This window comes from Tigriopus californicus, chromosome 12, assembly GCF_007210705.1.
Source record: "Tigriopus californicus strain San Diego chromosome 12, Tcal_SD_v2.1, whole genome shotgun sequence".
Taxonomy (NCBI): Eukaryota; Metazoa; Arthropoda; class Copepoda; order Harpacticoida; family Harpacticidae; genus Tigriopus; species Tigriopus californicus.
In genome coordinates, this window is record NC_081451.1 from 7,801,433 (window position 1) to 7,826,521 (window position 25,089).

The 25,089-nt window shown below is 38.7% G+C and overlaps 3 protein-coding genes across 4 annotated transcripts; 1 reads left to right on the plus strand and 2 right to left on the minus strand.

Annotated features, from left to right (window-relative positions):
* Nucleotides 1-514: 514 nt before the first annotated feature.
* On the minus strand, nt 515-6,629 carry LOC131891538 (MFS-type transporter SLC18B1-like). Of its 2 annotated transcripts, XM_059241145.1 has the most exons (8): nt 6,472-6,629; nt 6,323-6,408; nt 6,070-6,266; nt 3,351-3,481; nt 3,098-3,291; nt 1,811-1,993; nt 1,491-1,743; nt 515-903 (listed from the first exon to the last, which is right to left on the minus strand). In XM_059241145.1, the coding sequence occupies exons 1-8, from the start codon at nt 6,518-6,520 to the stop codon at nt 704-706; spliced, it is 1,293 nt and encodes a 430-aa protein (XP_059097128.1). In that variant the 5' UTR covers nt 6,521-6,629; the 3' UTR covers nt 515-703. The 2 variants fall into 2 exon arrangements, with proteins under 2 accessions (XP_059097128.1, XP_059097127.1); XM_059241144.1 differs by having other exon boundaries at nt 6,323-6,535.
* A 4,938-nt stretch (nt 6,630-11,567) lies between these two features.
* Nucleotides 11,568-13,029, plus strand: LOC131891556 (uncharacterized). The gene is made up of 6 exons (XM_059241162.1): nt 11,568-11,773; nt 11,881-12,116; nt 12,175-12,271; nt 12,334-12,501; nt 12,563-12,734; nt 12,793-13,029. Exons 1-6 carry the CDS (start codon nt 11,653-11,655, stop codon nt 12,989-12,991), a joined length of 993 nt encoding a protein of 330 aa, XP_059097145.1. The 5' UTR covers nt 11,568-11,652; the 3' UTR covers nt 12,992-13,029.
* Nucleotides 13,030-14,266: 1,237 nt separating this feature from the next.
* Nucleotides 14,267-22,479, minus strand: LOC131891756 (uncharacterized). Its single transcript, XM_059241406.1, has 10 exons — nt 22,341-22,479; nt 22,260-22,281; nt 21,699-21,826; nt 21,522-21,637; nt 21,247-21,448; nt 17,401-17,498; nt 17,197-17,342; nt 14,897-14,987; nt 14,663-14,831; nt 14,267-14,599 (listed from the first exon to the last, which is right to left on the minus strand). The coding sequence occupies exons 1-10, from the start codon at nt 22,450-22,452 to the stop codon at nt 14,487-14,489; spliced, it is 1,197 nt and encodes a 398-aa protein (XP_059097389.1). The 5' UTR covers nt 22,453-22,479; the 3' UTR covers nt 14,267-14,486.
* Nucleotides 22,480-25,089: the final 2,610 nt, after the last annotated feature.

Below are 25,089 nucleotides of genomic sequence, written 5' to 3' on the forward strand. Positions count from 1 at the left end.
CAGGATGCAAGTTTTGGCCGGCCCTACTGATCATTCCCAACTTACAGAAAATCGAGACGATATGGCCCGTTCGGTCAAGCGTCCACATGGGGAGCTTGAAAACAAGCGGCAATTCACGACTTGTCCCTCTTGTTTACAACTTCAGTGACGCCTTGGTCTCTTCTCTTAGGGATGCTTCTGGAACAATGTAAGCCATACCCATGGAGATTGAAATTGATCACAATGTGACCACGGTATGTACGATGCCCTTTCATTTCGAAAAACCAGATCAGCCTGTACAACAGGAACTTGAAAGATGTAGTATTCTGGAACAATTTTCTTGACGTTCTAAACTGGACTGTTTTAATAAGGTCTGTCCCGGACGACGTGGGTCTTTGCCCTATCATTTTTCTTTTGGTCGCTCTCATGGGACCTTGCAAACTTTTCACGCTCAAAGTGGAAAGCTTAGAAAAATAACTAGTTCTGGCAACCATCTGGAATCTAGCCACAACGAGAAAACAAGTTATTTTTGCGACCTTTATTGTGTGGTAGTTGCCACTTGGCAATCCTGAGAAAAAAGGCTACTGTCTTGCACTCTTTGATATCCTTGTGAACTGGATCCTCACAAAACAGGCATTTGTTGTGCTTTAAGTTGCGCACAGCATTGAACATGAACATCTGCAAAACACATATCATATTGGTCATATTTCATGCCTGACAGTCTTTATGATAAGTTTTCGTAATCGGTCTGTTTTTTGGGTCGCCTGACTTTGAAGTAGTATTGAATGGAGTCTCCAAGAGCCATAATCAGGAATATTACCACAGAAATTTGACTGGTCTGGGCAAATCCGATTGCATCCACTATGAACCCAGCCACAGTGGGTCCAACGAAGTTCCCCAAGTGAAAAGACGCATTCCAGAGGCCTAAAATTAAACGATCATTGAATAAAACCCATCAAGAAGGCCGAACTTTCCTGCTCAGATCAGAACTTGAAGATCCATACGTTAGAACTAACATTCCATGATTCGAGATATTTTCTGGAAGGAAAGGGCCGGGGAAAGGTACTCTTTAAAGCAAGCTCTTCAAATTACGAATGTGAGAAAATTGAGGAATCATTACATTGGCTGCAACCAGTGGAGAGGGCAGTCTAACAATACTTGTTCCATTGATAGTTTAACATCCTTTTAAGTTCTAACAAGAAAGAGGCAAAACAGAACGAAAAGAAGCATTACACAATCATCCGGGGCTGACGAACCATTTGGTCATATTCAAAGCATCTACAGCCTTTTCTTTCATAATTGCGATGCGTTAAAAGATCGTAGGGCAGTGAGAAAAGTAACATTCAAATATTCTTGAACCTTTTGCAAAGTCAGTCACGAATTCAATTATCAGTGAAAAATAAAATCAACGATCAGGGACAAATTTCTTCTCTGAGTCTGTTATCATTTGCATGAACTCTAGTTGCCTCTCACCTTTGACTAAATGTAACCGAGCCAAAAACCATAAGTACCTGTGAGGACCAAATAGGTGTTAACGTCATTGCGATATCCTTGTTGGACGGATTCCTTGTAAGCTCTGGAGAAGGACGACACCAAGACGAATCCGTACCCCAAACCAAAGAAGGGCATTATTCCCAAGATCAGTGGAACGGAAGGCGACAATGGGGCTAGAAAAGGGACTGGTCCAATGAAGAGAAATCCGATCATCATGCTAAAGTTCCCGGCAATGGAGAACAAGATGGGAGACTTGATCCGGTCGCAGACCTGGAATTATATAGCCGCTTGTGCGCTTTGTGATACTAAGTCATACATGTAGTGAAAACGACCTTACATATCCAGCTACGGGAGTGGTCACAATATAGAATGCCGACATGATGAGAAAGGCCATGCTAACGTCAAATTGAGTGGCTTGGGCCTTAGACTTCCTCATGTGGGGTTGAAGCAAAGATTCGATCATTCCGTTGCCACACAGTAACGCAAAATTGTCCACAAAGGGCAACGTTAAACTGAAAGACTGAGGAGTCAAAACGGGTTTGGCTGAGGTTGCGTGAACTTCGGAAAAATGATCTTAATTGGAGTATTCACTTCAAATGAAACTAATTACCATTTCAATTATCTGGTTCTCAAATTTAAAAGCTCTCAAAACGTACATTAAGCCTCTATGGTCACTACAATTGACTCTAACTCCTGGGTTGGGACAAAGCTCATGAATGCTTTTAGAAACGTACAGTATTGGATACCTTTCATGCCTTCTCTGAATACTGTACCATAGAGTCCCAACTTTTTTAATCCCTCCCAATGCGAAAGCTCTCTCCTTCCTGTGATGTTCCTAGTGAAACATCTTTGGACTTGTTCGACCTTTTGCAAACCTGCTGAACTCATTGGAGCCCAAATGTGGGTCAACAATCGACTTGTACAGAGTTTGCATCTCTGGGCATAAGCGTGCGATATATCCAACCACATGTTTGAAAAGCTTTACCAACTTTCAAATGGATATGCTCATCGAACTTTACATTATTTTGGAGGACTACACCTAAATCTTTCACAAATGAGATCTGCTCAATATCTTTGCCTCCATTATCTATGAGTGGAGTATTCAAAGGAGTTGACCCGAAGGTCATTGAGCGGAATTTCATTCCGTTCAGGCCTTATTACTCTCAGCAACCCAAGAGTACATAGATTCTTTCTAGGTCCTTTGCAAGGCTAACGGAATCTTGGCCATTCCTACCAGCAGCTAACTTAGTGTCGTCAGCAGTAATACTTACAAAGCCTACGAACTACAGACTCTAAACAAGGATCAGAAAATGGGTTTCAGATTAAATTCAGTTCCAAACAAAACTTGGGATTTTCAGAAATCATACGAGATATCAAATATCATACTGTGAAGTCTTCCTTTGTGTAACCATGTTGCCAAAAAATTGAAAGAATATTTGGCCCTTTAGAGGTCACAATGGGTCCATTTTGTGGCAATTTAATATGAATTCATTAAGGAGATGCCACATCAGGGGGCTGCTGCATCATTCATCATTTGAGCGTGTTTCTGTTGATTTTCAAAGTAGTAAATTGGTAGTAAAAAATTTACAAATTTGCATTTTGCACATTCCAAGGATCTACTTACTGTAGCCACATTTGTCAGGGTCAAGGAGGGTTTACTGTCATCCACGGACTCATGACTTTTGACAACCGTTCCAGGTTGTACCTTCGGTACAATGAGAAGGAGAGCAAAGGCCAAAACAATGATTATACCACCAACTATGTAGAATGGAAGGCCAAAACCACCAGACTCATATAAAAGTGAGCCCAGAACTGGTCCTGTTATGGAAATAACAGTTTAGATACGGTTCAACTCTATTCGAGATGAAAAGTGTTACCAATCATGTATCCTAAGCCCAAACACATTTCCGTCCAGGCTGTGATTGAGGACTCTGAGCCCGGGATTAGAGTCATGAGAATACTGACAATTGTGGCGGCACAAGCAGCATTGGCCACGCCATCTATGAACCTGATGAGGAAAGAAATTGATGCAGATTAGTGTCTATGAACATTCATAAGATGGAGCGCATAACGTTTTCTGATTTCATGATATTAAGATTTCAACTAGAATATTGAATTTAAGCATCGAAGTAAAATTTGGTGCCTTGAAACATTTGCCTCCATCTAGTGGAATATTTTTAAAATGGGATTGTAGATGACGACAAGTGTAAATCAAGTTAAAAGCTTCAAGTTACTTTATGTAATCTCAAGGCAATTGTTTCCCTCTAAGAATAGGGTAAAAGGCAACAAAATGATAATGGTCATACTTTGTAATAAAAATGACACCTATGTGCTAATTGAATTGCCTGGAGAATAGTATTTTGTGACTCAAGACATGATCACTTTGGGAAATGTTGCAGAAATGAGCAGCATATGCAGTTTGATAGGACATATTTTGTCATATTCTTCTCTTGCTTTCACAATAACTTTGAACATTGTAACTAAGGAGGTATATTGCCCATTTTCAAAGTGTTTTAAGAATGAGCTTGTGTGGCGATGTGGCCTTATTTCTACTTGATTCTTGATGTCTTAAGCCAACCGATCAAGGTCTTCGGGCATGCGATTTGAAGGCCTCTACAGCTTTTTTCTTAAACAAAGTTGAAGAGGCCCTCTCAAACAGTGCCTCCTATGAATTGCAATTTCTAAGAAGGATTTTTTTTTTGAACTTCATCAGAGAAAGGACATGCGTTCTTGTTTGGACCTAAAACAACGCCAAACCCAACCGTATCCAAAGAACCTTGAGAATAAACAGCTGCAGGATCATGTTCTGTAAAATGACCAATAGGTGGCAATACCCCAAAGATCAACGACCAATTTCGAATAGGCATTGTTACGTAGCTTGTGGGACCTCATAATCTTAAGGTTTATTAAAATTTGATTGCATGACTAGTTTCTTTTTGTGCTATGGAACTCGCACTATATTTTCCACTCATTTTGTGATAACTGAATTGATTGCGGCAAAAAGTAATGAGCATTTGAATTGCTTACCTGGTTGAGTGATTAAAAAAACTTCTAGACGATCCGTCGATAGTCGACATGTTAGATTAATACATCCCAAGGCCTGCGTATAGATTTAGATAAACAATAATATAATTTATTTACTCTGCACAGACAGATGTCTTTAATGAATTGATTCAATGCACAAAAATATGATTACACAATCACTTGAAAGTAAATCTGATCAGAAAATGAGCTTGAATTTCCTGATTGATGATAATAAGGTATTGAGGGTTGATCTGGAATAGTTTTGAGAAAATTACCTAAGTCCTTCTTGAATTTGGGAAGTTGATTTTTTCATTTTTTATTAATGTATTGTATTAGCTCGGCCGGAAATTAAAGTCAAAACAATTCTTTCAGTTGCAATGAAAAACTCAAAATCCCCAGGATTGTGATTTCCTTTGCCACACCAGCCAAAATGAATCCCCCTTCAAGGTCTTTGGCTCCAACAGTCATATTGTTAAGGAAACTAAAATCAAGAAATAGGTAAGGTGTGTAGAAATTTAGCAAAGGAGACTTCAAAACCCAAAAGGGCTTTACTTCTTACATGCTAGTTTGTAGTTTATTTGTTAATAGACTTTGATAAGTTGTTCAAATTTATCAGATATATTACATTCAGGTCTTTCTATGAGCTTCAACTCAGCAAATCTATGCTTTCAGGTCTATTTTGCTCAAGAGCATGAAGATGAGAGCAAAAAATATGTCCATTCATACGGCCTGTATACCTTAGACAAAGAGTTGTAACCATTTTGATGCCTCATCCATAGGTTCTAGGCGCAGGACCCGGGATATTATAACCTCACATTACTACCTTTGACACATTGTCAAGAAAACTGTTGAATCACTCAACCTTGCAAGCAAACCAAAAGTTCATTACTTTTTTGCTAGAACTAATGCAGTCGTCTCATAATGAGTGGAAAATGTAGTACGAGTCCCATAGCACAAACAGAAACTAGTTTTGTAATAGCATACTTATAAAACCGAAGATTCTGTAGTCCCAAAAGCTACTTAATCATTCCTGTTTGAATTTAGCTGTCGACCTTTGGGGTATTACCATCTAGTGGCTATTTTTCAGAACTTAATCCTACAGCTGTTACTTCTCAAGGTTCATATCTCTAGTTCATTAGTTCTTCATATACGTTCGATGAACCAAGAATGAAATAATCTTCGAGTGCTAATCCATTTGGACGATTTTGCAATATGCATTCCAAGTTCGTACTTTCAAATGAATATTGAATATTCATCGATGTATTCGAACTTTATATGATCTATCTTTAAATCCTATGGTGGGATTTGAGTCTACATCACACCATGCAATTCCTCTCTGACATCTTGACTTTTCTAATTGATTTTTAAGCATGTGTGATATCGATTAAAAGTTTCTTCACAGGAGTGAGTGGTTCTTCCTTTAATATGTGGCCAGTAAGCCCATTAAGCCTTTTCAATAAAATTGGGTAAGCGATGTTGGTTTCATCTGAGGCTTCAAAAAATATTTTACTTTATCAATAATCAAGTGTTCTGACATTAAAGATTTGAGACTAAAAGATGGACGTAACTAACCTGAGGAAGTACGAAAGCCCAATAAAGGTCCATGTGTCGTTGATGTATTCCAAACTACCAAAAGCCACTCCAGAGATGCCTTGGACGAACCCACCCACATTATAAAGAAGCTTGGGGCCAATCTTGGCCCCAAAATGCGCGTAGATGGGCGAAAAAATGAACGCAGCCAAACTGACAATGCCAAAGACCAATCCATACTAAAATAAGTAATTGGGAAAAGTGTAAAGATATTTTTGCTTTGCCCTGCCCTTACTTGCGAGGGAGTGGCACCCTTGGATTCCGCTTCAATTGGGTAGAATGCGGGTTGGAGCGATAAAAGAAGTCCCCATGAAATGTACGCTAAAAATGTAGTCAAAATTTGTAGCTTGAATTTACTTCGAGTAACACAAAAGCATTTCTTACCTATGCTCACAGTTGCTCCCAGCAATATTACCCTGGCTTTAGACACCATGATTCTCCATTGAACGTGCAATCACTGAGAGATTAAAGATTGGAGAACAGAAGCATGATGTTTGATGGCAAGGCCGATTTATCGTCAATTGTGGTCACTTTCGTCACGATCAAAAGGAAAGCCTGTCAGAGGGGAAACATCCGCACCATGAACTATAAATATGCGAACACAGAACTATACTCATGGTTTCAAAATCCTGTAAGAAATCCAGATAATGATCCAAGTGTGATGAATAGGGCCGGAAGGGTATTTTCTTTAGGATAAGGTAAGTTTTCAACCATTTTGGTCATTTTTGTGGCGAAAAAACCTACTTTATGAATTTTAACCATAAAAACTTAAAACCGAGGATTTTCGGGGAAATTGAAGGGTTTTGGTCGAGTTTAGGGGAAGTTTATGAAAAACACAGGGTGGGTGTCAAGAAATCGGGGCAATGTTTGTCCCCGCTCAAAGGTTTGCTTAACATTAAATTTCAAGCTTTTATTAAGAGGAATTGTTGAGCTTATGCAGTTGTGTCAAACATAAACAGTAGTGTCATACTTTAAATGATCTATTTTTAATCTAAAGGTGGGTGGCAACCCTCCCATCGTTTGCCATCAAAGCAATTATTTATAATGCAAGTGAGAGCAGTCTTGATGTCAGAACCAAAACTTAGGGTCTCCTGAAGATCTGCAAGAGGTCCAGAAAAGTGGACGAGCCTTTCGGTGTCCATCCTCAACGAGTTGGTAAGAGGGGAACTTTATCCAAGAACAGCAAATCCCTTTACAACAGACCAGACCAAATCACAAACTATTTTTCCGACCCCTAATGATGAACATTGGAATTTACGATATCACTAGAGGTCTAGAAAACATTTGATCCTTTTGGGCAAAAAAATATTTTCATTTTGTCAAAATAGCTCCACATATTACCTGTTTTCCTCCCAACAGTGCAAAATATTACATTATATATATCACACAAAGCAGCATCAAAACCTCATATTTATCCATTTTTGATTATATGAATTCTGCAATGTGTTCAAATGGGAGTGAGTAAACATTGATCAAAAATAATGAAGAAAGGATTAAGAATGTTAATTTTGAATGACTGATTCAACAATTGACACATTCAACTTTTAAATCATTGATGCCCATCACTGGTCCATTGTAACTAAAAACAAAAATCATACTTTTATTTGACTTCTTTGCTTTGCTAATGCCAATCTTGAAACAATTTACAAATTATCATCAACGGGCCAGCTGGAGACTTGGCATACCACTAGGTTTGCAGCTTAGCTTGGAATAAACAACGTTGCAATGTTGTGGATTTATTTATATAACTGATATATAACTAAAGGTGTTGAAAAAGATAGCAAAATTCCATGCAAATGTATTTAGCCTCTTTTATACGGCACTGCAATAAAAAGATTATTTGCTTAATGGCCCATGAATTGACAAAACTACTTGCTCTTTAATTTTGCAACATTTCATTGCTATTTTGCTAATTTACCTTTTCGAACAACAATTGCTTGCTGACCTCAACTAAAATTGACCATTTGTGAAAAATCAGCGGTCTTTTGCTTGTGCCTAGCCATGGAGTACTCCATAGTCGCGTAGAGCCAACTGATGTGTTACATCTGCCAAATATTTCCATTGAAATATTACATAAATTTCAAGAAAGTTGAAATGATACTTTCTTTCCCAAAACGTCAAATTTGTTGGAAGAAAAAACAACAACATTTTGTTCCACTCCTATTGATGAGGCATATTCAATTTGATGTATTCTATTAGCTTTGGCAATGGCCACTGAAATAAGAAATGATTATGGAGGTTTAGGCCTTTCCTTTTTTTTTACTGCCAGAAGACAAAAGAGCGCCATGGGCCGTTGGGCTTGCTTATGGCTACGGGGACTAGTTTGCGCTAAAACGCATTTTTTGGATTTACTACCTACCACTAACATGTCTGAATCACGAATGTTACTACTACTAAGCTTCTAAAGTGGATCAATGACGATGATGAATAGCAGACGACCCAAAATGGAGCCCTGAGGGAGAGGAAGAGAGACTGGCAGTTAGGTATATCAAGCTTTTGAAGCGCGGCAACGAATATTAAAAAAGGAGGGGCCCTAGGATGGAACCCTGGGGAACACCCGACTTGACATCTTGTATGTCACAAAGTGACCCTTCAATCTTAACAATTTGCTTCCTATCACAAAAGAAGCTTCATATCCAATTGAGAGCCTTGCCTTGGATCCCAATGTCATGAAGTCTATTCAACAAATGGCCATGATCTACTTTATCAAAAGCCTTGACAAAATCAAGATAGACAACATCAACTGACTCATGACTCTCTAGTCCCTCAATGACTTGTTATAAACATTTTGTCTGATGTCCAGTACTCACTGTTGGTGATGAATGTCACAGATTTCTGGGCACTCCATGTTGGAAAATCATCAGCTAAACACTGCAATGGATGATCTACTACTGGGCCTTGATTGCAAACAGGTTATTGTACTATTTAGTCAACCCAAGCATCGGTTGTATAACATCCAGGTTTTCGGGATCTATGACGTTGATCACAAAAAGTACTTATTGGACATTGGACAAACTCTTTATAACATAGGCCCGGTCTATATGCTCAGTTGAGTAACCGTGGTAAAATGTGCTCGGACCCCATGCTGACAGGGAGGAAGGGCATGATGGACTTCAAGAAACTCTACAAGTTTGAACTTTAGGATTTTTTCAAACACCTTTGCAACAGTTAAAGTGAGAGAAATCGGCCTATAATTCCTGGGGAATGACTTACCTCCTCCTTTAAGAATTGCAACAACATTGATACTGTCTATTTTGACAAGTATATGAACCAGTAGCCATCAGGTGGCCAAGGATTGGGAATGTTACATGATAGAATACATATTGTAAATAATGGTTAATTACTCTTAAACAAATCAACTGCATATTTCTAAGCTCTAACAATTATTTGTTAGGAGTCATCTAAAATAAACTCTAAATGGTTGCGGGAAATTGGCCAAAATTACAACTTGCTCTAACCTCAACCTAATGCTGTTTTGACTCCAGTTAGGATGTACCGATTAGAATATGTTTTAATTGTTTTCAGACTTGCCTCGGGAGTATGTAGCTGAAGTAAATTCCCGGTTGTCAATGTTGATGTATTGTAAGGGATTGCCTAGTTCATATTATTGTTTATCGCTAGCCCATATCTTTTTGAAGTCCATTTTTCGTTGCACAATAGTTGTGGAGCAACTTTTATACGCGATCCGTAATTTTACCTTTGAGGTTACAAGACTAACGAATGTTTGTTCTGTTTCCAAAAATATATTAAAAAAGGTTGTGTCATCTCTCTTGCACTTCAGATTTGTCCTTTGCATTGACCCGAGTGCGAATTGGCTACTGCCGTGAGAAATCGTTTTTTCGGAGGGTGAAGGGTTTTGAACAGAACGAGTGTGAGGTGAAGCAATCAATGACTTGACATTTGCGATATTTGCTGCCCATAGCATTGCCGCTAATGCTCCTTTTCATTCATGGGTTCATCAGGAAATGCCATCATGCGGAAGCATTAAACCGAACAGCTTTGAAGTTAGTAAGAACAACGAAGAAAATTTCAGATTAATTTTTGTCAACCTGTCGTTTCAAATATGAATAGAGATCAGATTTATTGTACGAATGTATCTCTACCACAGGTATAAACGATAAAAGCCCGACTGTGACACATTATCTTGACTTCAACGAATAAAAAACCATATTTCATATTGTTACAACGCTTGCTCCAAGCGAATTATATCTCAGATATGATTGTTTTGCTCGAACGAAGTTACGAGACTTTTACTACCGAAGGAAATGAATAGAGTTGACCTCCTGAATGTAAGTCCTAGACCTCTGTATATTCGTTAGAAACATGGCTTTATATACGTACAGAGAAGAGCATGCGCTTACGGTGCATGTTCCACGTGTGTTACAACCTGTTGGAGCATAGAGTCCCTCTTTGGGATCAGGGTATGGTTCTATCAGGACGATGCTTTAGTTCGTATACATGATCATCTAATTTTATTTCCAATTGAAAGAAGTTGAAAGCCCGATCTCAACGACGAATTTGAAGCAACAAAGCTTTGTAGTGATTTCATTGGAGCATGATCCACTGGAATAAGGACATGGGTGTTCTATCAAATTTTATTTTGTAAGCGAACACAAGCGTTGCATTTTCCTTACGGTGAGACCAGCCCCACATCAATACAATGACGAATTTCAAATTTCAGCTCAATTGCAGTACTGGTTCAAAAACTTTTCCCTTTCAACGTACAGTACATAAAAGGGTACGTAATGAATGTAATCAATCACCATAACAGGGCTAGCCTATTGATTCTGAGAAGAGCTCTATTGGGACATTGAAGCAGGAAAGGAAGATGACGTCACTGTCAAATTTTGGGAAGTTACTTGCCCTTTTGAGGATTCATAGTTCTTTGTTGAGGGATTAAATTAGAGTTCCAGTTCATCTATTCATAAAAGGAATGGTTCATTTAGCATTGTATTTTTATAAACTGTCACAGTTTTACTCATTAGCATGCTCAAAAATATCTTTTTAGCTCAAAAAGCCATTTTTGGGGCTTATTTTTTCTCTTTTAGAACTTTCTTTTTTTACAAAAGACTTTTTGAAACCTTAGATTTGTTCTTAGTCTAATATTGTGCTTTGTATCTTGGGTTTTTAGTTACTCTACTGCATTGAAAAGTGCCCTAGTGACCTCCCAAAAGTTGTGCTAATATCATCATTCAGCTGCTACTTAAAGGAGTCAATAGTGAGCTTTGATCCAGTCGTTCGAGGTGAAAATTAATTTTGCACTTATAACAATTTGGAACAAGCCTCAAATGAAGAAGAGCGTAAGGGATTGACTCGATTCCGAAATGAAATGAAAATTCCAGACCAAAGCATCCCCCTGTCCATAGTCCAGTGGTTCATGATGGGAGTCATAAACAAACGAATCCAACCCCTTGACTCACCTGCTTGTCCACTTTGTCAAACGTTCTTTCTCTTATCTTTCTCTTGCATTGTCCAAACACAATAGTGTTATCTTACATGCTAGTAATTGAAATTCTCGTTGTTATTTCTAATTATCTCAATAATTGAATTTGCTCATTGAGCATCATGTTACCTAATAATAAACTCGTTGCCGTTTGGTCTATTTGTTTTGTTCCAATATTGGCCGACAATTGGCCAATTATCTTCCAACATAAATTGGAGTGGGCATCGTCAAGTTTTTCATCAGGTAAGATAGTTCATTGATGATACCAACTGTCACTACAAGCTGACATCCAGTTTCTCAAATTTTGCACCAAGACTAGTCATAAACAACACAACTTTCTCCACATCTAGATTGCCAAAGCTTGGACGTGGTCATCAAGTATTATTGCACTCAATCAGAATCCTTGCCTTTTGACACTGATGACGAATATCGGAGGGTCTGCAATGACCTTACCACCGAAGCCTTCGAGAGGTACTACAATGGGGAAGTCAAGGTTGGATCCCAATCATACAACGTGAGTATTTCTTCCGAAATGTTGGAAGATCCAAGTCATCAACACTTCATCGTCTCGAAATCAACACGTGAGGTAAGGCTAGAATGCCTTTTGGTTTGAAAAAAGGTCAAGCTCAAAATCCAGGTCATAGGAATGCAAAGGCTTGAGCGTGAACAACGTGATTGTACCGTCAGAGGTCTACCATTGCAATGACATTCAGTTCAAGTACACGGTGGCTCACGAATTGGGTATGCCCTTTATCTTTATGAAATGTATCGCAAATGTTGCTTTATGATTATTTTTATAATAGGCCATGGGATTCTGATTGCTGCCGATGGGATCATCAACTCCGCCACGCACAAAGGAACCAGTACTTTGGACCAAATTGCGAGACCTGATGGCCAGATCGCCAATTGTGATGGCTCAACGACCTTTGATTTGATGCACTACTTTCCAGAGTATCTTCCCAATTGTTATGGTAGGCTATTTTGTTATTAATAAAAGAAAATTCTTGCATTCGTCTAACTCGTTCTTAACAGACAATGGTATACGGGGAAGTGCATTCTACGAAAATGCCAAGGCCTCCGAGACAGAAATCCAAACGCTGGTTTTTGGTTCCATAGAGCATGATGGATCTTGTGGAAGGTTCCCTGGATCCGATTGTTCAGTTGAGTCTGAGTGTCTTCCTGGATTGATTTGCTTGGACTCAAAGTGAGTTTATTCGAACAATGATCGGTTTCATTGATCTTTTTCTAATTATTACTCTTAGATGCCAAGAGTGCGATGACAACGCTATGTGTCTACCCAATCAATTTTGTGAAGATGGTTCGTTCCTAGATTTTGGTTTCAACCATTGCCGAGACAAAAAACCAAGCGGTTCTCCCTGTCAGAACAATGACCAATGTGTAGATATTTGTTTGGCAAACAATTCAACATGTGCGACCGGACCCCTTTCAGAATATCCTTGATGACAGTGGACGCTAAAATACATCACTAATCAATTTGATGCTTAAACACACAGATTTACACAGATCCAATATACTGCCCAATTTGCTGGACAAAACGTGTATGTAGCTGATGGGAGCAAAAACTTGTTGAAGATTCGCGAAGAACTTCATGCTGATTTGCAAAAAAACATTCAGTGTATGTTTTGATTATGAAAGTTTTAGTATTAAGTTAAAGTTTATCCTGCTTGATGGTCCATGAAAACTCGATCTCAGAAAGATAATACGCAACCTTTTATTTTCGTTTATAATCTATGTTTAATATGAGCAAAATGCAAAAATCTTTTTTCAATGCATAGACGGGTCTGGTATCTACTCTGGAATGGACATGAGTGATTAAAACGCTGAAGGGCTAAACATGAGACCGCGAGGGAGTGATAACTAATTGCTATGCAGGAAAATTTGAGTTGTTTGGGCACAACCTCTTTCTCTTCGATCAGCGTCAGGTGTTCGTAACGAACAGGTCGGACCAGGTCAATTATCGTGGAAAAATTTGGCCGAGGCTGCACGAGAAAGACAGCTCTGGTAACTCTGTGCTTAAACTTGTTCAACGTGACGCAATGTGTAGTAAAATTCATTTCAGTATTTTTTGCGCTCTCTAGTAGAAGCGAACGAGTAGGAAAAGTGACCCCTGACTGGTGCAGCCTCCAAGATCCAAGAAGCCAAATTTTTATAACAATTATGAAAAGTAATCGGAACCAGTTATAGGTGACAATGCGTGCTCTAATCCTGCCGACGACGAGATAATGACGGAATGTCCAAGTAAATGACCCAACTTCAACCGGCGTTGTCAGTAAAAGGATGTCAGGTTCGTTGTCGGACTAAAAGGGTTGCCAGAGAAGACTTCAGCTTGGCGTTGACAAAAGATAAAAGTAACTACCACATTCAATAGCATCAAATACACGCAAACCATGATTTGGGCAATTTTCTCAGAAACTCAGTGCTAAGTATTTACATTTACTTGACCAATCAGGACAATCTTGACCAATCCAAAATGGCCTCACTTGAAATTCATTTTTGAAGTTGAGTGATTTACTTGGACTTTCCGTTATGGTCTGAATACATGTCTTGAATTGCTCCAAATTCAAACAAAAAAGTAAGAAAAACAACCGGAGCAAGAATCTGCATGGCATTTGCTCTCCTTTTGAAAAATGTTGTCGGCAGGATTAGAGCACGCATTGTCACCTAAAACTGGTTCCGATTATTTTCCATTGCTATAAGATTTGGCTTCTTGGATCTTGGAGGCTGCGCCCGTCTGGGGTCACTTTTCATGCTCGTACTCTTCTACTAGAGAGCCCTACTACTTACAATGAGGTTATAATATTTGCAGAGAAGTTTTTGCTTGGACTGCATGCGGACAATGTTTTCAATAATGTTAATCAAAGCTGGAAAATATATTTCAATACAATGCTGACATACTAATAAAGAAACAACATACATGTTACATATAAAATCCGTCCTAGCAATCCATCGAGTTTTGGGAGTACAAGAGACGGAATCCCTTGATTCCCGTTTCCGTCATGAAGTCGAATTGATCCGATGTGAATCGGAGGTTAAATGGATGGATATTGCCTTGAGGAAGAGAAAAAACCGTCATACAAGTAGGTACTCTTCCAGGTACTCACTGCCACTCACTACAAATGGTCTTGGTGTCTCCATTGATTCCGATTCCTTTGCCAGATCCACAAATCACATCTTGAATCCTCGTCATCGCGCCCGTTTTCACCTGTGCTCCGGGAATTTGGATGCAATCATAACCCGTAGTGCCCATGCCATCTGTACCATATCCACAACACATATCACCCTACAAATATTGGCTCAATATTTTCGATTGTTTCTCTGATTTGAGATCTGGGCTGGCCAACTTACTGCGGTTTTGACGGTCACTGCCATTCCGGAGACACTGAAGTCCTCGTCCTCTTCGGTGGTGTAACATATCTGGCAATTACCGCGTTCTCGTCTGGAGTGAATGGGTCCGGATTGATCGAGAGTCAAATTTTGTCATTTGGATGTGTGCCTTAATTTGTCCCAAGTAGTTCAGAATCTCAGGCAGATCGTATGGGTTCTCCTTCAGTGAGTGGGACATAAGCGGCTATTTTCATGCAACCGGAGGTTGACCGCCTTAGCGGCTTGTAGGGTACCGTGTGCTTCACTGTTAACATATTGTTGTGCTAGATTCGCTTCTCTCTATTAAAAATTTTGTGCCACAAATCTTGAAATCGGCAAGACAGAAATTCGATCATGCACATACCGAGGCTTGATATTTATGAAAAATCATGATTTGATAATCTTGTTCAAGCCATTTGAAACGGTTTATGTGTTCGAGATCTCATTCGTTGCTACATACATTTTTAGTTCTCTTCAGACGAGCTTGTCAAAAGTGTTTGTACTTACTGGTCTGTTGGTTTTAAAGTAGTTTATGTTGAACCAATTGTTGTTCACTAAGAAATGATTGATTGTATGAAAATCAGTCAAAAGTCAATCATTTTCGAAAAGGCGGATTTTGTCATTTCTAGTGGCGTCAATATTGGCGCGCCCTGCAGAATTTTCTACTTTAAATTGGATGTTTTTTTTTCAATTTTCGCCTTTTTCATAATGTCTTCGTGCTTTGCAAGTGGGTTTGCAAGTGTTGAATGTGCTTGGTTGGCAGAAGGAGACAGGTTTGAGATAAAAAGGGACCAGTTATCGGTTTATGATGCCAAATGAATGATTGGACGCCTTAATGACCAATTAATAATTTCATTCCAATTTTGTTGACCAAAAATTCTGATTTTTATCGAAAATGAGCAAAAGAATATCAATCAATTAAAGTCCATAAGTACCAAGGGTCAAGAAATAAGCCAAATTGAGGCCAAAATACAGGGCATCAGTAACGAAATTACAAGTAACGAAATTACAGTAATTCGTTCCTTTTTTCGAAAAAGGAACTGTAATTGCATTACATTCTAAATTTGTGTAATTGTAATGACCCAAAAACTAAAAGAATTACTCGTTACTCGCTCCTTTTGAAGCTTCCAGAATGGCCTTTAAATTTTCGTTAATCTCGTGACTGCTGAGGAACCTTAAGGCTCAACAGATATTAACATGTATTGCTAATTCCATATAGCATATTGCGATCAAAGAAAGTCAGAGTTAAAAATCGTGCTTGCTCTTAACTATTCTGAGGGTGTCCTTAGTTCTTTAATCTGATACTCTACTAGCTACTTGATCGTTCACATCTTCTCAATCAAATTCCGTTGGACTGAAGAGCTGATTCAGTGCTATTGTCAAGAAAGAAAAATCTCTCCTTACGTTGACTATGATACATCAAATTTCTAAAGCCTCCTCATTTCCACGACTTAAGGCATAGACTTCTTACAAGGACGCTTTGCAGACTTCACAATGTCTAATACTGGTTTTCCATCATGACTTTTGCGACATTGTTTCAAACCTGCAACAATCATTATCCCATCCAGTCTTGACTCCTCAAAGCATTATACTGCAATACATTTTGAGCAATTATGCCAAGATTAGATGCCAAGGTTCGTTAATAAAAACATAATGACACGAATTCTTCAAATGATACGCATTAGGACTCATTGAGCAAAAAACACATCTTTTTTAGAGAAGAATGGTCTTAATGGGGCAAAAAACACAAAATGTATGTAATCAAAAAATTGAGTAAAAGTAATTGTAACAAGTAACGCCATTACATTTTTTTCGAGTAACGGTTGTGTAACGAATTACTATTTTTGACCAAAGTAACTGTAACTGTAATTCATATATTGAGGAACAACTAATCTTCAGTTCTTGAGTTCTTCTTGGCTCTGGACTTTTTTATCGCACCAGATCTGATAATGAACGCAAGACATAATGCCCTGTCAAAATAGCATTTAATAAGGACCTGGAGTTGTGCTTAATTTCGGCAAATAAATGTTAATAATCTCAGCTCAGTTCAGTTGAGACTTCAATTTGATTGCTGAAAATGTCTGACAAGATGACCAAAACGAAAAATCAAAATTGAATGTACCCCGATTTATACCTTTTTGTTCAGCTTCTAGCATTTTGTAAGAATTTATACCAATTTCCAATGATTGATATGTCGATAAAATCTTCCAAGAACACATTACGATTGCTTATTATTGAAGTGCCTGTTCTATTCGTGATATACCATACCTACTCGTACTAACCTGATACATATGTTCTGATCTTGATTGGCCAAGTGAATTCCGTTGACATAATTATACGTTTGAATGGCTCCTTCATCGTTGCCAAAGAAATACTGCGTGCAGCCCTCTGGCGCGAGATTTTTCGAGTCGCAAGAATATTGGGTCACCTAAAATGAAACTTAACACATTAGCGTGGTGAAAAGTATCATTACCCTAATTGAATACCTTTATGCTCCATTGGCGATCGGCGATCCCTGTGCCTTGCCCTTGCTGACCCAATTCAAATGTCAAGTCGTTGCAAGCATCAGCAGCATCCACATACACTAGAAAAAGTAATACAATTTGGTTTTGGAATCACAATCACAAGCAACCTCACAAATACAGAGATTATAATGCTGTTTGAAGCTTCAACAGAAATATCCGAAATATCTTGCAATTTTCTAGCGTGCCAAGTTATAAGGAAAATCATCGATCTATTTCCGTATGTAACTCATTCTCAAATTAGAGACAAAGCACTTTGAATCCAGTAGTTGTGGGTAGCCTTCAAAGAAAGCTGGATTGAATCCAAGGTAGAATTATGGCCTCCATTGAGACAGATCAGTTGAAAAAAAGGAGAGTAGAGTAGTGCAAGAGGTGAGGTCTAATCCGAAGGCGTTTTTCTCTTATGCATACTCTAAGAGAAAAATCAAACACCCTGTAGGGCCCTTTGAGGTTGATGGGGAAGCCATAGACAATGTAGAGACTATGGCCAACATACTTGGAGATCAGTTCTCTAGTGTGTTTTCAACTCCAGTGACTTTAGGAGTAACAGCCCTTTGCTCTATTGATGAGTTTGTTGGGCCTGGCAAGGCTTGTCAAGTTGAGCATTTAGATGATCTTGAAGTCACTGGGAACATCACAGGAATGAGAGAGCTCTCGTATTGGGAGAGGCAAAAAAGTTGGGGGCTGTCCAGTGTTCAGAGAAGGGACGAAAAGTATCTGATACTGTACGTCTTCAAAAGTATCCATGAGCTTTGTCCCAACCCAGTATTTAGGGTCAATTGTAGTGACCATGGAGCCTTAACGTGCGTTTTGAGAGCACCTACAAGTCCTCGAGAATCCAGGCTAGTTCGAACTGTTATTTATTAACAAGGTATTCTTGAATTACATAAAAAAAAAACCAAAAGCATACCTAGGTACCCCTTAAAATTAAATAAAGATATGATAGATTGACTCATCTACACCTCAAAACAAATCTATTCTCGCTTTTTTTGCCTTTTTCTCACATTTTTCGACTCTTTTTAAACTTTTTTCGTCTTCTTTTACCAACAGGTACAAGGAATGTAATCCCGGTATAACTCCAATGAAAAGCCATAACTCGTTTAGTTGTTAACTAGTAAGCTTTCCAATATTTGGTCTACCTATGAGCTTGAATCTCAAATTCAACACCCTGTTTTCTGTAGAGGAAAGTTGGCCAAAAAAAGGGAGCCAAAGTTGAGTTATACACCCTCATCATGGGTTTGATCCCCAAACCATTTAGTGAACGAAAACGCTCTAAAGAATAACACTAGGCCCAATAAGAGAATCAATTTCATACCATAATATCCGTATAAATTAAAAAAAATCTTAATGTCAAGGATTGCAAGAAAGAAATCTGTGCTTGGAAATAAAATAGCCACTAACTTACTAACTTGCCACTAACTTTTCGATTCTTCACCTTTTTCACTTTTGGTCAACGTTAAAAAATATTTCTACCAGAAATTTCGACGTATACTTAAAATGCTACACGACAGATGCTTTTTATCTTTTTATTGAGCCTATAATTATTTTGTTTCTTTTTCGGGGTTCGGTTTTCTCGGGATTTTCTAACCGCTACCGGGAATGTAATCCTCAGCACTATTAGAATGAGAGGTTATATTTCGTCTATTTATTACCATCAATCTTTATATGATATTTGGTCTACCAACGAATTTGAGTTGGCAGACAGAGCTAGTCCTTGAATGTAGGGTTGATCTGGAATGCTATCTAAAAGTTTGCCCAAGTCTGACTTTAAAGATGCAACCGGATCAACAAGGCCTACGTATTCATTACGAATATTAGAGAGAAGCAAATTAAACAATGAAGGAGCCCGAGAAAGAAGAGAAGTGGACTTCATTATTCGAATTCGCGTGGAGTCTCGAGGACTTGTAGTAGGTGCTCTCAAAACGCACATTAAGCCTCTGCGGTCACTAGGATTGACCCTAAATCCTGGGTGGGACAAAGCTCATGGATGCTTTTGAAGACGTACAGTACCAGATACCTTTCGTCCCTTCTCTGAACACTGGACAGCCCCCAACGTTTTTAGTCTCTTTCCAATACGAAAGCTCTCTCATTCCTGTGATGCTCCTAGTGAATTTTTTGGGGGCTTTTTCGATCTTTTCAAACCTGCTGAGCTCATTGAAGCCCAAATGGGTGAAGCATATTCAAGATGTGGCTGAATAATCGACTTATACAGAGTTAGCATCATGATGCTATCTCTGCACCTAAACAAGAGATACTTTTTAAACCACACATTTGAAAAGCTTTACCCACCTTCAACTAGATATGCTCATCGAACTTTCCATTATTTTGGAGGACTGCACCTAGATCTTTCATACATGAGACTTGCTCAATATCGTTACCTCCATTAACTATGAGTGGAGTATTCAAAGGAGTTGACCCAAAGGTCATTGAGCGGAATTTCATTCCTTTCAGGGTCATATTACTCTTAGTAACCCAAGAATAGACTATTTCTAGATCCTTTGCAAGGCTAGTGGAGTCTTGGCCATTCCTACCAGAAACTAACTTTGTATCGTCAGCCTAAGAAGAGAGACTGGCATTAATCCTAAGCTTTTGAACGGGGCAACGAATGTTATTAAAAGGAGGGGCCCTAAGATGGAGCCCCGAGGGACACTTAATATCTTGTATGTCACTAAGTAACTCTTCAACCTTAATAATTTGCATCCTATCCTGAATGAAGCTTCTCATCCAATCGAGAACCTACCTTAGATCCCAATGTCATGAAGTTCATGAAGTCTATTCAACAAAAGGCAATGATTTACTTTATTAAAGGCATTGGTAAAATCAAGATAGACAACATCAGCTGACTCGTGTCTCTCAAGTTCCATGATCTTCTCAAGCACCTTCGGAATATTCGAAGTCAGAGAATTCGGCTTGTAGTTACTGGGGAGCGACTTATCTCCCCTCGAAAAATCGGAACAACGTGAACTAACTATAGTGAAGAGCGAAACTTACCCTGATACAAGATGCAACGCATCAAGTACGAGAAAATAGGAAAATAGGTTGCTTCACCTCTTTTGACTGATTGACCTGACGTTGACAAATAAAACCTCCCATGATGCTGTTTTTGAGTTACAAGGGATAAAATGGTTGTTTTTATTGTTGTTGACTTGACAATGTCCCTTTATATTTTGACCCAAATGAAAAGGCAGTTAATTCTGTTTTCTGAAATAACGAAAGTAAAATATTTTCTATGAACTCAGAGTAACTCTTATAATTGTAAAACAGCCCTTTACAAGGAAGCTTTCAAAATAATTGATGTTTTGAATAGGCTGGAGATACATTTTCTTCAACAATGAATGGAAATTGTTGGAAAGCCATTATAAACTCGACGAAGCCGTTCTGATCCAGTTTCAACCTGCGAATGGCATCTTCGCATTTCGATGCTAAGCTTTCGTTTAGGGCCCAAAGATGGTGGATGAGTGACACGAGTCTTGTGTAGTAAAAAACTTAACTTTTCATTTCTTTTTCTTTTACTCATCAAGCCCAATTCTGTGGTTATGAGATGTACTGTACAATGTTAGTTGTTAAAACTGAGCAATACAGTACCTTAAAATTTACTGGCACCTCAATAGCCCATACCCTAGTTTCAACTCAAATATGCTTAAAATGACGACTTTTTTAGAATCTACATCCAAAATCTTTGAGGACGATCCGTGTTTTACACGATGTATCTCATTCAGTTAAAGAGGGATTGTAGCGTTAGACTGACCAATTGTCAGACACACCCCACATGAAGTGCTGTCAATAGTGATCCAAGGTTAAACTTCTTACTGTGTTCTCCACTATTGGTACCACAAATGGTAGGAGGCGCACATCCGTTGGGATCTCCAACGCTAAATATATCGGTGAGACACCGAGTTTGACTGGAGACTGGTTGGCCCGCCCCACTAATTTGTCCCGATGTGGCCATTCCAATCACGTCGGCCGATGTTGATGGTCCACTGATGACAAACATATCAAAGTCCAATCGGAGCTAGAAAAAGAACCAGAAAGCCGTTGGTTGTGGTTGTACTGAAGGTCCAATCTGAGATGGGAGTCTACTCAACCTGACAAATGTTATCTCCACATGGACAAATCGTGGCTCGACAACCTCCAATTTCGGAGCCGGCAGATTCAAAGTAGGTGCAGTTCTCATTTGAGGTGGCTCCGCAGTTGATAGTAACTACAATGAAAATGAAATTCAGACTTGTATGTGTCTCTTACACTCGCCAATGAATCCTTACATGTACAACAAACTCCATATCCTTGGGCACATGTTCCTCCGGAGCTGCCTCTTCGAGAGTTGCACTCTTCATTGGTGTAGCATGTTCCATTTTTACCTGCGTTTCCAACGCATGGGTCATTCGGGAACCTAAAACCAAGCAAATTCAAGCCAACTTCGAAGTATGGAAGAGACGTCGGAACCTTGTCCATTTAAAAGCACATTTGTTTGTCATTTGCTGCAAAGCTTAATCAAGCAACTTCTTTCATATGAGAGTTACTACCCAACTAATGCTTCTACAAACGAAACAAAACAAACTTAACCAATGGAAAAGCCCCAGCGCTTGCCTAGTTTTTTCGATTTATGGCCATAACATAACCAGGTAGTGTACTATTTTAAAAAGACAGAAGCACTTCAGAAAAATATCTATTTTAAGTCTTCTCTTGTGACTAATTGGAAATAAACTCTTCTCTGGACAACAAACTAAATCAAATCATGTCAAAATTGAAATAAGACTTGAATGTCTGGATATTGGTGAAGAGAAGGTAAAATGATGAAATGAGACAGGCCTTTCTTGACTTACGTGATAATTTGAAAGAGTGAGACTAAAAATAAACAAAGTCACATTTAACAACGAATCCATAAGCACTAATACTGAACTTACAGAGACGTTTGTTTCGAGGGGACTCAACCTCACTACAGAGTCCAAAGTTGGAGACGCTACAAAGCGATAGAAACCAAAGTATCTGAACCAACTCTCGGAGTTTATTACCCATCTTGAGCGTTCTGGGATCTCTGTTTGGAAAGATGGTCAAAATGGAACTGATATTGAAGGTCTTTCGCATTGCTCTTCTCATTGTCCGGGTTATTAATAACTCGGTCTGTCGGTTCAAAAAAATCCCACGTTGCGAGAGCAATGCCAATGAATCAAGATTGAACAAATAGGTCTACTGGAAATTCCCACTGGGAGATTGAGTTTGGGCACGAAACTGTAATTATTTGCCTGTCAGGCATTTGAGCAACAACACTTTCGGTTGGACCAAAGCCAATGAAAAGCAATAAATCCTGTTGACGGATGTGCGAAACATTTATATATATGTGCCTGGTTTCAATTTGCGGACATAAACGCCTTTCAAATTGGTGGGTTTTGTGGACAAATGTCTATTTCCCGTGTTATTATCAAATCTCTAAATACTGTGAAACGAAACCTGACCAGACAATTCTTTGCAGGCAAAATCATTTTCAAGGAGGATTATAAATCTACAGTCTGAACGCAATGACAAGCGTGACCTAGAGCATAGACCTTGGAACTTTTGCGAGTGTTGTCACGGTGCAACCTTTGAATTAAACTTTTGTTTTGTTGTTGGTGCTCCAATTATTTTCTATTTAAGCTATAACACATTTTACCTTTAATGCCTAGATCATTGGTTTTATCATACCAGAGTTCTTGCCTCTGGGCATTAGGAAGTTTGTTTCTTGCCAAAATCCTAGTTTTTTGTACTGATGGGGACCAAATTAACAATCACGGGAGGTTGCAACTAGGGCTGCCAATTTACATTTTCAATGGCAAATGATTGGAATCGGCTGGTGCTTTCATTTACCAAGTTTCCTGGCAACCTTGAATGCTTTTTAACTCTCTGCGAGATGCAAGTCTCATTGGATATAAATAGATTAGGGGTCCATTCTGGATTTGAAATATGATTTGATCCCATCACTAGTTGTTTGCTCATACTTCAGGCAGACAGACTTTAGATATTACGTAACTTTAGCTGCTATTTTTGTTGCTTATCCGCTTAACCCCTTCCAAGAACCAATTAAATTCTGCGTCGACCGAAATTCTCAACTCACATTGGTTGAGGCATAAGGCAAAGCGGTCAAGGGGATAAGCCACGAAAATATCTGCTTTTGAGGTAAAAGAACACATTAGATCCCAAATCATCACTGCATCCTCGACCTCACACTAAACAAAGTAAACTATAATAAAGTATGTCTTTGAAGGTTTAGTTGATTCCAGTCTTTTCTTGCGGCCAGAGACAAAAAGAGTTCCATGAGCAGTTTGGCCTGTAACAGGCGCATGGGACTTGTTTGGGCCGATACTTGCTTGTCTTCTTTTTTTGCACAACCAAGGCCTAAATCATGAATGTTATAGGTTTGAATAAAAAAATGCTCCCATTCTACCAAATAGGTCACCAGAGCCCAGGTTTTTAAAGCCGAGGAGTGAATCTTAGATCGAGAAGAAGTCGTACTATGCTGCATAAGACCAATGGCGGCAGAAATATAATGGAATCAACTAAATCATAGAAGAATAAAAATCGAGTTTGGTGTTTTTTACTGCAGCTGAATCGGTAACCAGTGGACAGTGCAACTCTAGCTGATGGAAAGCAGGCAGCGCCTCTACAATCAGAAACTATACCATACCAGCCGCTCAGCTGACATTAATTCGCTCTGAAAACTAGACAATCTGGCTTGCTCTCATTGCACTCTCTAGGAGTTGCTTCCTCTATGGCTAAATTATCACTTTCATCCCTCATTATATCTCGAGAAATAGTCGAGAAAGTGGAAAAATGGCTTTAAAAAAATATTAAAAAACGGAAATTTGGCACAATTTTTTCGCTAAATAAGGCCCAAAACAATTAACCGTTTCATTTTTCAGGTTTTGACCTTATTTGTGAAGTCTAGTAATAACTTTTTCAAATCCACAGGTTTTTCAATCAACGTATTACTGAGCTCTAAAACAAGCCTGTTGCTTTCAGGAATGCTTTTGGGATAAATATCAGTATCAAAGTTTTTCTTTTGAAAAAAATCGTAACGATGTTTTCTTCTGTTACATTTTTGGTTGACAGATTGGGGAATCTTGTCATGAAAGTTAAAATCCATTGATTGATTAGTTTCATGTAATACCATTTGAAATCGTTTAACACCCGGCCAATTTTTCCCCTTAAAATGATGCGGATCACGTAATCACTAATTGAACTATATTTTTCCAATCTCAAAGTAATATGACTATCCCCAAAAAGAAAATCGTTATACTTTTTAAGGCGTTGTAAAGAACTTTTGAATATGTACTCAATCTACCAAGGCACCTCCATTTTAAAAAGTTGGCTTGGAGAAAACCTGTCTTGCAACGACCATGGGACCATATTTTTGAAGGAGAGCAAATTATTGAATCTACATTGAATCTCTTTCTTCTAATTTTCCATTTGCTGAATAATTATTTTAGGTAGAAAAAGAATCCATTGTAACTCACTCCTCTGAAACATCTTTCCAGATGCTATTTTTGAACTCAACCTAGTTCTTCAAAATCAACATGTAGGGTTAAAATCAAGGAATATATCGAACTCCTAGATTCACCATCTGCGATGTGACAACTGATCTGAAATATCCATGAATATCCATGGGAAATATGGCTCTCT

Coding starts and splice junctions, on each gene's coding strand:
- LOC131891538 (XM_059241144.1), bottom strand. CDS start 6,520: ATGGTGTCTAAAGCCAGGGTAATATTGCTGGGAGCAACTGTGAGCATA. Junction 3,482..6,069: donor GGGCTTTCGTACTTCCTCAG/GTTAGTTACGTC, acceptor TTTCCTCATCAG/GTTCATAGATGGCGTGGCCA. Junction 3,292..3,350: donor GGGCTTAGGATACATGATTG/GTAACACTTTTC, acceptor TTTCCATAACAG/GACCAGTTCTGGGCTCACTT.
- LOC131891556 (XM_059241162.1), top strand. CDS start 11,653: ATGTTACCTAATAATAAACTCGTTGCCGTTTGGTCTATTTGTTTTGTT. Junction 11,774..11,880: donor ATCGTCAAGTTTTTCATCAG/GTAAGATAGTTC, acceptor CTCCACATCTAG/ATTGCCAAAGCTTGGACGTG. Junction 12,502..12,562: donor GTATCTTCCCAATTGTTATG/GTAGGCTATTTT, acceptor CGTTCTTAACAG/ACAATGGTATACGGGGAAGT.
- LOC131891756 (XM_059241406.1), bottom strand. CDS start 22,452: ATGGGTAATAAACTCCGAGAGTTGGTTCAGATACTTTGGTTTCTATCG. Junction 22,282..22,340: donor CCCTCGAAACAAACGTCTCT/GTAAGTTCAGTA, acceptor GTTTATTTTTAG/TCTCACTCTTTCAAATTATC. Junction 21,449..21,521: donor GTGGAGATAACATTTGTCAG/GTTGAGTAGACT, acceptor TTCTTTTTCTAG/CTCCGATTGGACTTTGATAT.